Here is a 14942-nt window from a genome sequence, read left to right as displayed (position 1 = left end):
TTGCACATGAATAACCTATATCTCATTGATTATGGCCTCAGGGAGGGGTAGGGAAGGGAGGGATAGAATCTGGAACTCAAAACTAAAAAGATAAAAAAAAAGATTTCACTAGACGGCTTTTGGCATGGAGTTGATTGTACAAAAATATTTGCATATACAAAAGAAACATCTTATCTGGAAGTATACAGAATACAGGGTTCTGATATTGTCTATATTTCTTAATAATACTTTAAAGAAATGACCTATTAAAAGTATTTGGAAAAGTAAAATAATACTATTTGTTAAATGGGGCTGTTCTTTGGGAAGGGAAAAGCAAGGGACACTGGGGGAAACTATGGCAATATAAAAGCAAAAAGACATCAATAAAAACTTATTTAAAAAAAAAAGAATGATGGGCCAAATGAAAATTTGAAGATTTGCACTTAGGCTCACAAATCAACTTGAAAGTGTAAGCTGTAGGACATGTAGTTAGATAACATTTTATCTAAAAAAGACTTGGGAGTGAGCTCCCGAACTCATGACACAATCACTCCAAAAAACATCCAAATAATGCCATAGGAAAATGCCCGGAGCAGCAAAACTCACAGAAGACTGTGCTGAAATCATCTTCTAACCAAGAACGGCTTGGAAGGTCAGAAGTAGGGAGCTGCTGTGCTAATACAGGAGTCGAGCCCAACCCCACAGTCACCCTGACACAGATCCAGTCCCAGGAAGGCCTCACCAGAGAAGAAGACCCCCAGAGCCTCTGAATCAACTGAAGCGCCAGTGTTATCTGGAACTAAGCTCAGAGTCTGGTGAGTGGGCTGAGCCCTGGGCAGGGGAGAGACTACAGGGGTCTATGCTGGTGCTAAGGAAGAACTTGGATTTTACGCCCCTGCTGAGAACCAGGAAGTAGGCTCGAGTAGCAGTGGCCCAGGTGGGGGAGGGGCACAGGCTTGTCGGAGCTAACAACCACAACACACAAAACTGGTTGATTAGCAAGTTGGTCTGGGGTGATCTATGGACCAGGGAACAGGCCGGGCGAGTGAAGAACCTGATTTACCTTAAATCATACCACCTGGGACTTCTTAAGCTTGGGATACTGCAGCCTGGAAACAGTGCCCCACTTTAAGGAGCTAAAAGTCTAGTAAAATAAAGGCAAGATGAGCCGACAGAGAAAGGTGAGGACCATGGAAAGTTTCTTCAGTAACAAGGAAGACCAAGGGGTACCCTCAGAGGAAGATGTCAATATCAGGGCCCCTATATCTAAAGCTTCCAAGAAAAATATGATAGTCTCAGGCTATAGATGTGCTCAAAAAGTACTTTGAAGATAAAGTTAGAGAGGTAGAGGAAAAAATGGAAAGAGAAACGAGGGAGATGCAGGAAAGACATGAGAAAAAAGTCAACAGCTTGAAAAGTCAAATTGGCCAAATGGAAAAGGAGGTACAAAAGCTCTCTGATGAAAATAATTGCCTAAGAATGAGGACTGAACAAATGGAAGCCAGTGACTTTATGAGAAACCAAGACACAATAAAGCAAATCCAAATGAATAAAAAAATAGAGGGCAATGTGAAATATATTCTCTGGGAAAAACTGCTGACCTGGAAAATAGGTCCAGGAGAGATAATTTGAAAATTATTGGCCTACCTGAAAACCATGATCAAGGAAAGAGCTTAGACATCATCTTCCAATTCTCAGGGAAAATTGCCCTGAAATTCTAGAAGAAGCAGCTAAAATAGAAATTGAAAGAATCTACCGATCACCTCCAGAAAGAGATCCCAAAAGGAAAACTCCTAGGAATATTATAGCCAAATTCCAGAGCTCTTAGGTCAAGGAGAAAATATTGCAAGCTGCCAAAAAGAAAGAATTCAAGTACTGTGGAGCTCCACTCAGGATAGCACAAGATCTAGCAGCTTCTACATTAAAGGAGTGTAGGGCATGGAATATGATATTCCAGAGGGCAAAGGAAATGGGATTACAACTACGAATCACTTACCCAGCAAAACTCAGCATAATCTTTCAGTGGAAAAAAATGGGACTTTAATGAAAAAAGAAGACTTTCAGATATTTGTGATGAAAAGACCTGAACTGAATGGCAAATATGACTTTCAAATACAAGACCCTAGAGAACCATAAAAAATTGGAGCTTGGGGACATACCTGGGGTCATACAATGGGTGACTGTCTTGTGTCTCAGGCCAGGTTTTGGCTGGGATCCCCCTGGGTGCAGGGGTGATGCTTTGTCCACTGTGTCACTTAGCTAGGTGATAACATCTTTAGGGTTAAATTGAGGGGTGAAGGGAATGCACTGGGGGAGAGGGAAGGGCAGAGGTGAAATCCTACATGAAAGAAACAGGAAAAGGCTTATGGAGTGGGGGTAGAGATGGGAGAGGAGCAGGGCAGTAAATGAATTTTACACTCATCAGAAAAGGCTCAAAGACCTTAAACTCATCAGAGCTGCCTCAAGGAGGGACTAACAGACACATCCAACTGGGTGGAGTAATCTATTTAATCTGGGCAGTAAATGAGCCTAACCCTCATCAGAATTGGCTCAAAGACCTGGATCTCATTAGAATTGGCTCAAAGAGGGAATAATGTAGACACTCAATTTGGTGGAGCAATCTCTCTAACCCTGCAGGAAAATAGGAGGGGAAGGGGATAAAGAGAGAGGGGCAAAAGAAGGAAGGGCAGAGTGGGGGAGGGGACAGACAGAAACAAATCCCTTTTGAAGAGTAATAGGATGAAAGAAGATGGATAATAGAATAAATATCATGGGCAAGGGAATAGGATGGAAGGGAAACAGTTAACAATAATAATCATGAAAAAGAGAAAAGGGTGAAAAATTGTACAAAAAATATTTATAGCAACTCTTGGTGGAGGCTAAGAATTGAGAATCAAGGGAATGTCCATCAATTGAGGAATGATGAAAAAATCTGTGCTATATGATTGTAGTGGAATGGTCTTGTGCTATAGGAAATGACAAACAGGATGATCCCCAAAAAACCTGGAAAGACTAATGAACATCAATGTATAGTGAAGTGAGCAGAGCTGGGAGGACATTGTGCATAGTGACAGCAATACTGTTCAATGAGCAATTGTGAATGACTTAACTATTCTCAGCAGTGCAATGATCCAAGACAATCCCAAGAAACTAATGAGGAAGTTTACTATGCACCCCTATAGAAAGAACTGATAAAAAGAACACTTGTGGATTATACATATATAACCTGGTTGCGATCTTGTGGAGGGGGGAGGAAAGGAGAAAAATTTGGAACTCTAAATCTTATGAAAATGAATGTTAAAAACTACCCTTACATGTAACTGGAAAATAAAATAAATGTTTGTTGCTGGAAAAAAAAAGACTTGGGGCTTTTAGTGAATTACAAGTTTATTATGAGGCAATAGTGTGACATAGAAGTAAAAAATGCTAAGGCTACAATTAAGAAATGCATTATTACCTAGAACAGGGAATCTGAATCTGGGATTCATGATTTTGTTTTAAAAAATATTTTGATAATTATATTTCAATATAATTGGTCTCCTTTATAGTCTTATGTAATTTATTTTATGCATTTAAAAACAATTTTTGAGAAGGGGTCCAAGGTTTTCACCAGACTGCTCAAGGAGTCCATGACACCAAGAAAAGGTCAAGAACTTCTGATTTCAAGAATAATCAGATTGTGATCCTCCACACTGTGATCATACCATATGGAAACTCAGTAGAAGAAACTGGAGAAGTTTCATTTGGAGAAGGCTTAAAAGGGACATAACTTTGACTGTTATGTACAGAGTAGAATAATGGAGTCAGGTTCCCCCTCTTCCCAATAGCAGGCTAGAACCTTATGCCAAGTAGAATAAGAGTGGGTTAAGAAAATCAACTTCAGAAGTAAAGGTAGAGAAGGAAAGATTGTAAGGGGGTTTTTTTTGTTGTTGTTTTCAATGGTATAGGACATTTTGTGGACTCCAAGCTTGCTCTAACTCAAGAGTATGATATAGCGCTCACAAAGGCTAATATGGCCTTAAGCTGCATTCAGAAAGGCAGAGAGAATGCAGATCCAGACAGGTGAAAGATCCACTAGTCAGGCCAACCCTGCAGCAACAGTTCTTGGCACCACATTTTAAGAAGTCTGCTAAGCTGGTGGCAGCTAGGTGGTACAGTGGATAAAGCACCGGCCCTGGATACAGGAGGACCTGAGTTCAAATCTGGCCTCAGACATTTGACACTTAGCAGCTGTGTGACCCTGAGCAAGTCACTTAACCCTCATAACCCCACCCAAAAAACCCAAAACCAAACAAGCAAACAAGAAGTCTGCTAAGTTGCAGAACATCCAGAAAAAGGCAAGCATGGATGTGAACATTCTTGAGATAGTGTCATGTCAGGATCTGTTGAAGGAACTAGGGATTTTAAGAGAAAAGAGGGACTGTGGGTGAGGGGGCCAAGCATGTTTGCTGCCATGTGGACCAAGGATTAGACCTGTTTTGCTTAACCCCTGAGGTCAGAACAAGGAGAAACGGGAAGAAGTTGCAAAGTGGTAAATTTAGACTTGTTCTAAAGAAACACCACCTTAATAATTAGGGCTGTCTAAAAAGTAGAACAGACTGTTTCAGGAAGTAGTAGATTCCTAGCTATCATTGCCATCCTTGCCAACAATCATGAGGACAGAACTTTCTCCAATTGAAATCACTCCTCTTTAAATCTACCATCTCTAACTTGAGTATGTGTCCACTTGGAACAATTCATAAATAATCATTTATTAAGTAACTGAGTTCCAGGTACTAAACAAATATGTAAGCTCTCAGGGAACTTACATTGTATATTTGTTTATCTATCTAGGTACACACAAAAAGTGAATACAAAGTAATTTTTTGGGTAGGAACTAGTAGCTGGAGGAGAGAATGACTCAAGAAAAGCCTCCTATAGGAGGCAATGTTTAAGCTAATGGTATGGGGGACGGTCTATGCAAAGCACAGAGACGGAAGGTGGAATGTTATATACGAGGAACAGTAATAAGGTTGGTACGGTTGGACTACAACGAAGGCTTGAGAGGTGAGAGCCAGATGATGAAGTGCTTTAAATGACAAAGGATTCTATTTGATTCTAGATGTAATAGGGAACCATTGCAATTTATTTAGAAAGATTTGTGACTATCGTCCTGGCATTTCAAACCCAACCTTATTTCTCTTTTCCCCTCCATTTCTTGGCTTACACCTGCTCTTCTGATTTCACTACTTTTATATGTGGCAAATATTCACCCTACGTCCCATGTTTGTAATTTCAGGGATATTTTTGGATATGAGAAGTTAGGAAAAGAAGAGCCAGTCAATTATCAAGACATACTGATTCTAATTCTGTAACATCTCTTTGATCATTTTCCCTTCTCTCTAGTTCTGCTTCTAATGCCTTAGTACAAGTCCTCTACCACTACAGCTTTTGCTATTACAATAGTCTCCAATATGGCTTCCTTCCTTCTTTCTTCCCTTCCTAACTCACTGGTCAGGGCACTTCCATAATAATCTTCCTTAACTCTTATTTGGGTTTGTAGCTCTGCCAGGTTTCAACTCCTGCGAACAAGATACTCCTCCATAGATAAGCTCTTCACTCCTAATCTCATCACCATGCTAACTCAAGCCCTGAATCCCTCATCCTCTTCTCCCAAAATGCATGCTGAACTCCCAAAGCCTTCCTTTGTATTGGGTAGAAATTAGACTTGTAGCTCACTCCATTTCCCATCTGCAGCTCTGCAACTCCATGGAACAAGACACTCCTCTATGATGGGTACTCTTTGGTGTGTTTCCTCATCTCCCTTTCCAGCTTCCTTTATAGTCTTCCCCTATTAGACTATAGGCTGTAGGTACTGAGGGCAGATACTGTCTTTTCCTAATTTGTATTCCCAGTGCTTAGCACAGTACCTGGCACATATTAGGCCCTTGTCAAGTCTAGAGCCCCTATAATATTCCATCATGTTATTTTCCCATCAATTTATGCCACATTACTCTTCTTTAAGCACTGTAAGTTCCAAGAAAATGAACCAATTCTCCTGATTTCTGAATATGCCTTGTGCTTCCCTACTTCCATGCCTTTAATTATGTTATTCCCAATACATGGATTATCTTTGCTCCCCGTTTCTACTTATTATTTAAAACCCAATTAAAATGCTGCCCTTGCCTTGATCCCCACTTTCTCATCAATTTGTCACATAATATTATGTATTATAGTTATCTGTATTTGGTTCTTATTCTTTAACTACTGATAAACTGAGGCAGGGACTTACTAACCTTGTCAGAAAGCACAGTAGAGATCTAAATAAATGGTCAATGAAAAAAGAATCCCAGTTAAAAAGAGATCATTCTTCTGAATTCTGAGATGCTGTTTATACCATTTATTTGATACTTCATTATATGCTAAAGTCTTGCATTATTACTTACCTTTTTTCATGTGTATATATTTTCTCTCAAAAGGACTGTACATTTTTAAAGGGCAAGGGCTCTGACTTATATTTCTTTGCATCTCTCAAAGATGGCACTAACATATCTGCTGAGTCTTACAACTATGTGTGTGTGTGTGTGTGTGTGTGTGTGTGTGTGTGTGAAACAGTTGGTCTATACTTTACAAATATGAAAAAACATATTTAAAAGACCTCAAACCAAACATATACACTATATCTCAAATTTTTCAAAACTAAGACATTCATGATAATTCAAAAATGACAAGCCGCCCCCCCCCAAATTCCTGAAAAAATATTTCATCAACAAAAGTCTTCCTTAATTTATTACACATAAGCCCCATTTTTTTCCTGACAAAGTGCTGAGGTTAAGTTTTTTCCGAGACTCCAGCAACTTACTATGCTATGGAAAAGATCAATGAAAACAAATCTAATAATGCAGTTAAAAATAATTTGAAAGAAGAGAATAAAATGGAGATTACTGAGAAGGATGGAAAAAATCTAAAATAATGAAGTTTAAGGAAACACTTAAAATCAGATACTAATGTGAAAATGTTACTTTTAAACAAAACAAGTAAAACTAAAAAGTCTTAGAGAAAAAATAAGGAAGGAAAGTTATCAGCAAAAGGTAAATAAAAGTCTAAGTATAACAGGAAATTCTAGAAAGAGAAATTACTATATATATCATTTAAAAATGAGAAAACAGCATGAGGAACAATTCTAGTAAGAATATACCAATTTTTTTTTTAAAGCTGAAATGCAAAAGCTTAGCGCTTAGACATTTTTTCATCTCATTTTTTTCTGCAATGATCTCATATTTGCTTGGGGTATAGTCATGTACAAAGAAATTTCATGTTCTTTGCTTGAGAAGATGCTAATTAAACTTTAAGCACCAAACGTGTACTACATTAAAATTTTATGCAGAATATTTTACCTCTGGAAACTGTGATTGTATGAAATGAGTGTGACAAAATGGAGGTTGTGGGGAGAAGAATTAGGCTTCACACATTATTCACTCAACTTCTTTATAAATTTCCATTTTTTTTGTTAATTATAAAAACTGTGATTTAAGATTGTTCATAATTATTGGTTATTCACTTTTTTTTCAAAAGTTATTTATTGAAATCCTGTTCTTGCCTATGCTGAAAACCAGAAGACATTTTAAGTTCAATTTCTTTATTAAAATAATGGAGATATTATTTAATAAAGACTTCAGTTTAATTTATGTTAGTATGTTACTAAATATTTTAAAATTTTGGTTTCTGAATAGTTAACTATCCTATTTACCATGTTAAAGCCCCAAGGCTCACTATATTACCTTTCATGCTTTCTTTTAATTATAAGTTATTATGTCTGTTTTATTAGATAATAACAAAGGTTTTTAAATCCTTAGTCTTAAATTTTATAACATAACTGTGTAATTACAACACACATAGTATCAAACTCGTTAATTTCCAAATATACAATTGCACCATTTTTTGTGAAGGAGACAACAGTAACCACACATAAATATCTTGGACTGCTTGGCTTCGTTGTATAAACATTGGATTTTTTTTTTTTTTGAGGCAGTTGGGGTAAAGTGACTTGCCCAGGGTCACACAACTAGTATGTACTTGAGGCCAGATTTGAACTCAGGAAGGTGAATCTTCCTGACTCCAAGCCTGGCCCTCTATCCACTGTACCACCTAGCTGCCCCTCACTGTATAAAGAAAACAAGGTTTGCCTAATGTTAGACCAATAAAAGAAATCAAACTTCAGCCAGAAAGCAGCGTTCTGGTTATGGAAAGAGTCTCTGAAAAGCATCACTACTGGATTTCTTACAATTGATATGGTGTTTAACAGCTTGATTTCTGAGTAGAAGCAGTAAAGGAAGTGAGAAGAATCTAAGGTGAAAGAATAATGCTCATTCTCTAACCCTCAAAGAAAATAGGGCCTAATCTAATTCCCAAGGAGGAGGACAGGAATAAGGAATGACAGTGTGGATGAGATTCACACCCCTAAATAATTATGATGTCTTACTGTCTGTAACTATCACCACTGCACTGGCACTCTGCCTATTTGTGTCAGGCAAAATACATGTAGAGCTTTAATGATGAAAGGGCTAAATTTCTTTAGTCAGCTAATTAGGTAAATTTTTGTGAAAATGTCTATGTAATTTTTTTTTAAGTGAGGCAATTGGGGTTAAGTGACTTGCCCAGGGTCACACAGCTAGTAAGTATTAAGTGTCTGAAGCCAGATTTGAACTCAGGTCCTCCTGACACCAGGGCCGGTGCTCTATCCACTGTACCACCTAGCTGCCCCTGGTAATTTTTAAAAAACAAAATTATCTACTGTAAAAAGTTGGGACTTAAAAAAAATCAGTCCCATTCACCCCTTTCCCACTAGGTCAAAATGTCTATACCTCTTCTTTTTAATTCTTGTTGAAATTCTGGAAATTTGAAGATACAGGGAAATGCTTATTTGGAATCTGACACCTTATTCAGCAGGTGGTAGCTTAAATTTTTCAATTTTTTTTTTTTGGGTGGGGGGAAACTACAAATAAGGTGTTCTTTATCTACCTATTTATTTATACTTTATTCATGAAACCTACAATGAAATTTTATAATCAGGGAGAGAAAAACTTACCTAGCTGGTATTTTGAATAATAGTTTGCCATTTGTCCACTGTTACAAGATTGTCGCTTATGTCTTTTTGTTGACATTTCAGTGGTCTTCCATGAGGGTCTTTTTCTTTTGTTCAATTTACTAAGAACTTCAGAACTATCAGAAGCATTCTTATCAAATTTAATATGTTTGTCTAATTTATTGCCATCAAGTTGGCTAGCAAAAGTGTCAGGTGAAGAATTATTTGCTTTAGATTTTTCTATTGATTCAGATTGCCTTTTAAGAGAATTTTGCCGGGAAGAATGGGATCTTAAGTTACAGTGCTTTGCTTCTTCAACATAATTCTGATGATTACTTCCACTTTCAACAGATTCAGGAGAATAAATGATGGTATTTAGCTGAAATGGATTTCTTTGTTCGATATGATTGATTTTCCTCAAAAATATCCTACAGTCTTTAAAGGTTTTTGACCTCCAAGAACTTGAACACACTTTTCCTTGTCTTGATACTTTCCCATAATCTTTATGGCTGTAATTGGTTTCATTCTCTTTAGCATGTAGTTTTAAAATGCTTTCTATACTAGCATGTGTGCTGTAGTCAGGAAATTCTACCTTCTGTTGCAAAAAAGCATCCCTGATTTCAGGTGCTAAGACCAACTGCTGATTTTCTGCTGTGCTTTTTCCTTGAAGTGTGATGTCAGCATTTGTTCCCTCTGCAGTCTTATTCAAAAACTGGTTCTGGCAGAAAAATCTTAAGTTTCTTCTTTTAGATTTCCAATCAACTGTTCCATGATTGTGAAGTTTTTTTACCTGTCTCCATCTTTCATGCTGTAGCCTCTTAAATTCAGTTCTCCTCAATCTGGCTAGTGTGAAATTATTTTTCACATTTAAGACTGGAGATCTAACTATTTTATGCAATATCTGTAACTTCCCTGCTGATTTTGAAGGAGAAGATAGTGCAAATTTTTTAAAGTGCTTTCTGAAAAGGCTAGTATTATGATCAGATTGTTTGCTTCCAACTTTGATTCCTCTGGTATTAATGACTTCCAAAGGATTTCGAGCATTTGCTTTTCTAACTAGTGAAAGAGATTGTGTTTCTGTTGTTTGCATAAACCAGGTACAAAGCTCATTCATGTCACACTTCTTCTGAAAAAGCATTTTTACAGGTGAGACTTCAAGTTCTAAAAGGCAAGTTTCTAAAGGGCTTGGCACTTTAAAACTATCATCCTCTTCTAGGTGGCCTCTTGCTTCATGAAGACAATTATCTGTTTCATTTCTACTCACTTGTACCCAAGCATTAGTTATTTGCTCAAATCTATTGTTTAGTTCCTCTAACAAGGAATCATTTGAAGTAGTAGTTGCCCACCACCTAAGAGAGGGGTTTGATGAAAAAATAGGATCCAATGATACTTCATTAATAGTTGTGATTTTACCATCATCAGGATCCTTTTTTGTATTTCCTGAATTTCTGGCTGCTGAGGTATCTTTGGAAGCTATTTTCCTATTTGAGTATTTGCATTTTTCTTTTTGATCTTTACTTTTTTGGAAATGTAGTTTATATGACTTACGTAGTAAATTGTTTCTATAAGCAAATGAATTAGAGGATGCTAGGGAATGTAAAAAATGCAGTGATGGCTTTCTGTCCCTAACAGAATGTCTCAAAGGTACTGGAGAAGACATATTCTTTGATCTCTCCTCAAATAAATCAGCTTGAGTGCTTTTTGTTTTATCCATTTTATGGCACTGGTGTTCATGCTTTTCTTCTGATAGGTTTTTTTCTAAAAGCATACTGTCTTGATCTAAAGGAGGCAAACAGCTGCTTATACAGACTTTTCTTTCTTGAGGTGAAACTCTATTAATAGTCACAGATATGCCAGAGATTTTAACTTTTGCAGGTCTACCAGGTTTCCTAATTACTGTCAAAGGCTTCTGGCTTGTCCGGATGATATTACTGTAAGGGTAAGGTAACACAGATTTGTTCTTGATAGGTCTAATGTGTTCATAGCCAGATGCAAAGATCTCCCTTTCAGTAGTCAAATTTGGTACCACATTCATTCTTTCATCCAAACCAATTTCTGCTGCTTTCTTATGTTTCAGCCCATTATATTCATGCAAAAAATCAGCACTACTATTATTTAAAGATATAGCATTGCCTAGGCTACCTTCTGAAACATGCCTTTTAATTCTTCTTGACCTTCCATAAACAACAGTCACTGTGATACTTTTTCTACTAATACCCTCATTTAAGCCTGAAACTAGAGATTCTGTGTTTTTCTTCCCAGCAGTGCCAATGTGCTCACTTCTACGTATAGTGCTTTCTATTTTATCAACTTTAGGTTTTGGTGGCCTTCCAATAGGTCGCTTCACCTGTTTTACAACTTGAGGACCTATTTTTTTAGGCCTACCTGGTTTTCTTTTTAAAGATGATTCACTAGCACTGTTTGATTTATCTATACATTCTTCCTGTTGCTTACAACTATTCATATCAGTTACATTTGTTGAACAGGGTTCTATAGTTTCTTTTACACAGCTGGATTTTTTTTGTTCTCCTTGTTCAGTGTCATTTTCTGTATTACAACTGTAATCACCAAAATATGCACCTGGGATACTCTTGTTTTTTTCAGTTTCTTTTACTACTGATGGGCTAGTTGGGCATTTTTCAAAAGAACAGAGGTTTGCATTAGAAGTACTAACAGATGTTAAAGTATATTTGATTCCTTCACTACTATTAACCTCTGACAGAAACATGAGTTTGATAGGACTAGAGTAACTGGAAAAAGAATTTTCTACAACTTCTGACCTTGTCTGTGAAGTCAGACTACTGAAATCTAAGTGCTTTTTTTTGAAGCTATCAAGTCTTTGATCCATTATATCTGTATGTTCTACTGTCACAAGACAATTGCTTTTATTACTGTTGTTGGATGATACTTTAGAATGTGATAAGAAACTCTGTTCTTTACATGTTTCATTTACACAAAGGTTTAAATTTCTAGTAGTATTTTGCTCTTTACAATGAACATCTTCTTTCAACTTCCTGGATATTTTATATCCTTCTGATAATGGTTGATTATCCAATGTATTTTTGGCCATATTTATAGTATCTTCTAAACGCTCCACGACAACTTGTAAATTTGTATTCCTTGCAATTTCATTTATGTCTAAGCTGTTTGATCTATCCACTTGGAGATCTTTTATGGTATCTTTTTCTGTAGACTTCCTGGCCTTGGGAGATTTTTTAAATACAAAATTATTTGTTACATATACAGAATACCACCCAGGAGGTACAATATTTCGTCTAGTTCTGCTTAAAAGTCCAGTAAGATCATCTTTCAGAGGAATATGATTGTTTTCTAATCTGGGATTTTCTCTATGATTTTGTATTTTCTTTTCGCCTATAAATTCTTTCTTTGATTTTGTTATGCTTGTTTTCTCTGGTGTTGTAGCTGTAAAGCTTTCTGTAAGTGTGTCAAAACTTGAGTTTGTTTCCAAACTAGGAAGAGGTAGTTGCAATGATTGTATTTCATATACTGGCAAAAATGTAGATGCTTCTTCATGATTTGAACTTTGAATGATTTTAGGATTTTGGAAAGCAGAGTCTTCTAAAATATATGATTCTTTGTCTATTGATACTTTCTCATCATTGCGTATCAATTTTTTGGAAATTTTTTCAGATGACTTTTTTCTTGCAAAATTTTCATCAAGGCTAGCAATTTCTCTCTTTATTTGTAAAGACTGCCTTCTAAACAAAGGTGAATCAGGAGAGTTATGCATTGCAAACAAGGTTTCCTGACGCTTTCGGAATCTTGTCTGTATAATTTTATTTTCTACTTTTTTATCATGTTGACTCAATAGCTCCATAAAACTATAATCACTAGCCTTTGCATTATGCAAAAGAGATGTTATTAAATCACCTAATCTTAGATTATCATTTTCAGTATTATTATCACTAGATACCTTTACAAGGTTTGTTATATCCGTAGTTTCAATTGATTTTAACTTTTCATTAATTCGATCCATTAAATCTTGAAAAATTGTAGTACTTTCACCTTTTTCAATTTTTTCATGATTTATAAAACGACTGCTTTCTTCTGCTATGAGAAATGAATCATCTGAGTTATCAGATGTGTTTGCTTTGCGTATTTTACCTTCATGTTCACAATTGCTGTTGTTGCCTTCTGCTGGTATGAGAGATGGAGGCTGATTGATAATTGCTTCAAGTTTGTTGTTTTCTAAAGCTGAAACGCCTGAGATTGAATCTTTAAGTTTTTCAAATCCTTCAGTCTGTATGGGTGATAATGGTGGTGGTGAAGGACTCCGAGATCTGTTAGAATCTTTAATATTGATTGACAGATCACATACTTCAGGTAAAGAAAGAGGAGTACAAAAGGTTGATCTTGTTGAGTGATTATTACAGTTTTGTAATAGTACAGAACAGCACCTGTGGGGATTGTAATTATTGGCAATTTCTCTGCTAACTACTGTCTTAATGTGCTCAATAGCTACAGTTTGGCAAGATAAGCAATGAAAATCTTTAATACACATTGAAAGGGGTGCTAAGCCAGAGCTTTGTCTTTCATTTTGTAAACACCCTCTTTCTGTTTGCCTATATTCACCACAACTACAGAACAGACCATGCAAATCATCTTCAGTGAGGGATTTTTGAGAGTCTGAAGACAGAGTATGTGATGAATTGCAACTGCAAAGTGAAGAAGCATTTTGCTCTTGAGTTAGAAATTTCAACATAGTCAAAATTTGTTGCTGGTGATATGTGCACAATGATTCCAAAACTTTGTTTAATGTTGATTTTCCTTTTTCCATTTTAGTAGCTTCCTCTGATTTTGCATCAAGAGTTGAACTAAAAATAAAAATCAAAACAAAAATAATAAATGACAGTAAAAGTGCCAAAAGTATATGGGACTATACAATCTTAATATTTAGAATGAAAAATCTTTTTTGGAATTTTTGGGTTTCAAAACCCCAATACTATTAGATTTGCAATTTGATAACCTTTTCACTTATTTTAGAAATAAGTACAAATGAAAGCTGATAATAATGAAGCAATATGGTAAGAGATTATTCAATTAAAAACTCCTATTTAAAAAATAATAATTGCACATAAATATTAATATTGGAAAATATTTAATTTCTCAAACACAGCAATTATTTCATAGCCCTTAATGGTAAATGATTTATAATAACTTTATAAGATTTTGTGAGGTAAACATTTAAAATTATTTTAATAATCTATTATTGGGCCATATTCTTTTTGTACAATTAAGGAAAGATATACAAAAGAATATTATCTTTCTTTAAAATAAAGAACTGTAACATTAGTAAAATATTAATGAAAATAGAAATCTGAAAATAGAAAATATTTATATAATTTGGATCTTATAAGACTAACAGATTTTCTTACCTAAGGTTAAGTCAAGATATTCTTACCTAATAAAATTTTGAAGGTATTTAAATATATTTTGTTAAACAAATTTCTGAACTGAAATAAAATTACTTAAAACTAAATATATTACTTACCTATAATTATTTAATTAGAAATGCTGGAAAAATGTTCATGGTAGACACTAATAAAAATCTATCTTCAATTAAGCATAAGATTCAGTGTTGTATAGCAACTAATAAAGATGTTTATGTGTATAATTTTTCACCCAGTACCAGTAGTAAGAAGAACAAAATATATTAAAAGAATTCTGTTTCAGAAAAGTATGTATTTATGTTAAACATATCACCAAACTCTGAACATGAAACTAGCCTTTCACTTATACTAGATATCTTATTTTTTCTTTATTTTTAAAGCCCATTTTGCGGAACTTTAAATTAAAATGTGTATTTGCTGATAAAATATATCCTGAAATTTAATATTTAAGTATATAGTTCTATTGAGGAATATTGTCAATATGTCTA

At 35.5% G+C, this 14942-nt stretch overlaps 1 protein-coding gene across 3 annotated transcripts in view; it reads right to left on the bottom strand.

The window, feature by feature from the left end:
- Positions 1 to 14942, bottom strand: part of LCORL (ligand dependent nuclear receptor corepressor like) — a 165576-nt gene that overhangs the window by 23068 nt on the left and 127566 nt on the right. For 2 of the 3 annotated variants that reach the window (XM_043971844.1, XM_043971845.1), the window contains exon 7: positions 9047 to 13878. The exons of the other annotated variant lie outside the window; for it this stretch is intronic. In XM_043971844.1, coding sequence (XP_043827779.1) covers positions 9047 to 13878 — 4832 coding nt within the window. The remainder of the gene's footprint in view (positions 1 to 9046; positions 13879 to 14942) is intronic. 3 annotated transcript variants of the gene reach the window in all.

This window comes from Dromiciops gliroides, chromosome 6, assembly GCF_019393635.1.
Source record: "Dromiciops gliroides isolate mDroGli1 chromosome 6, mDroGli1.pri, whole genome shotgun sequence".
Lineage (NCBI taxonomy): Eukaryota > Metazoa > Chordata > Mammalia > Microbiotheria > Microbiotheriidae > Dromiciops > Dromiciops gliroides.
Note: the sequence above shows the minus strand (reverse complement) of the source record. Positions and strands in the feature narration are given on the sequence as shown.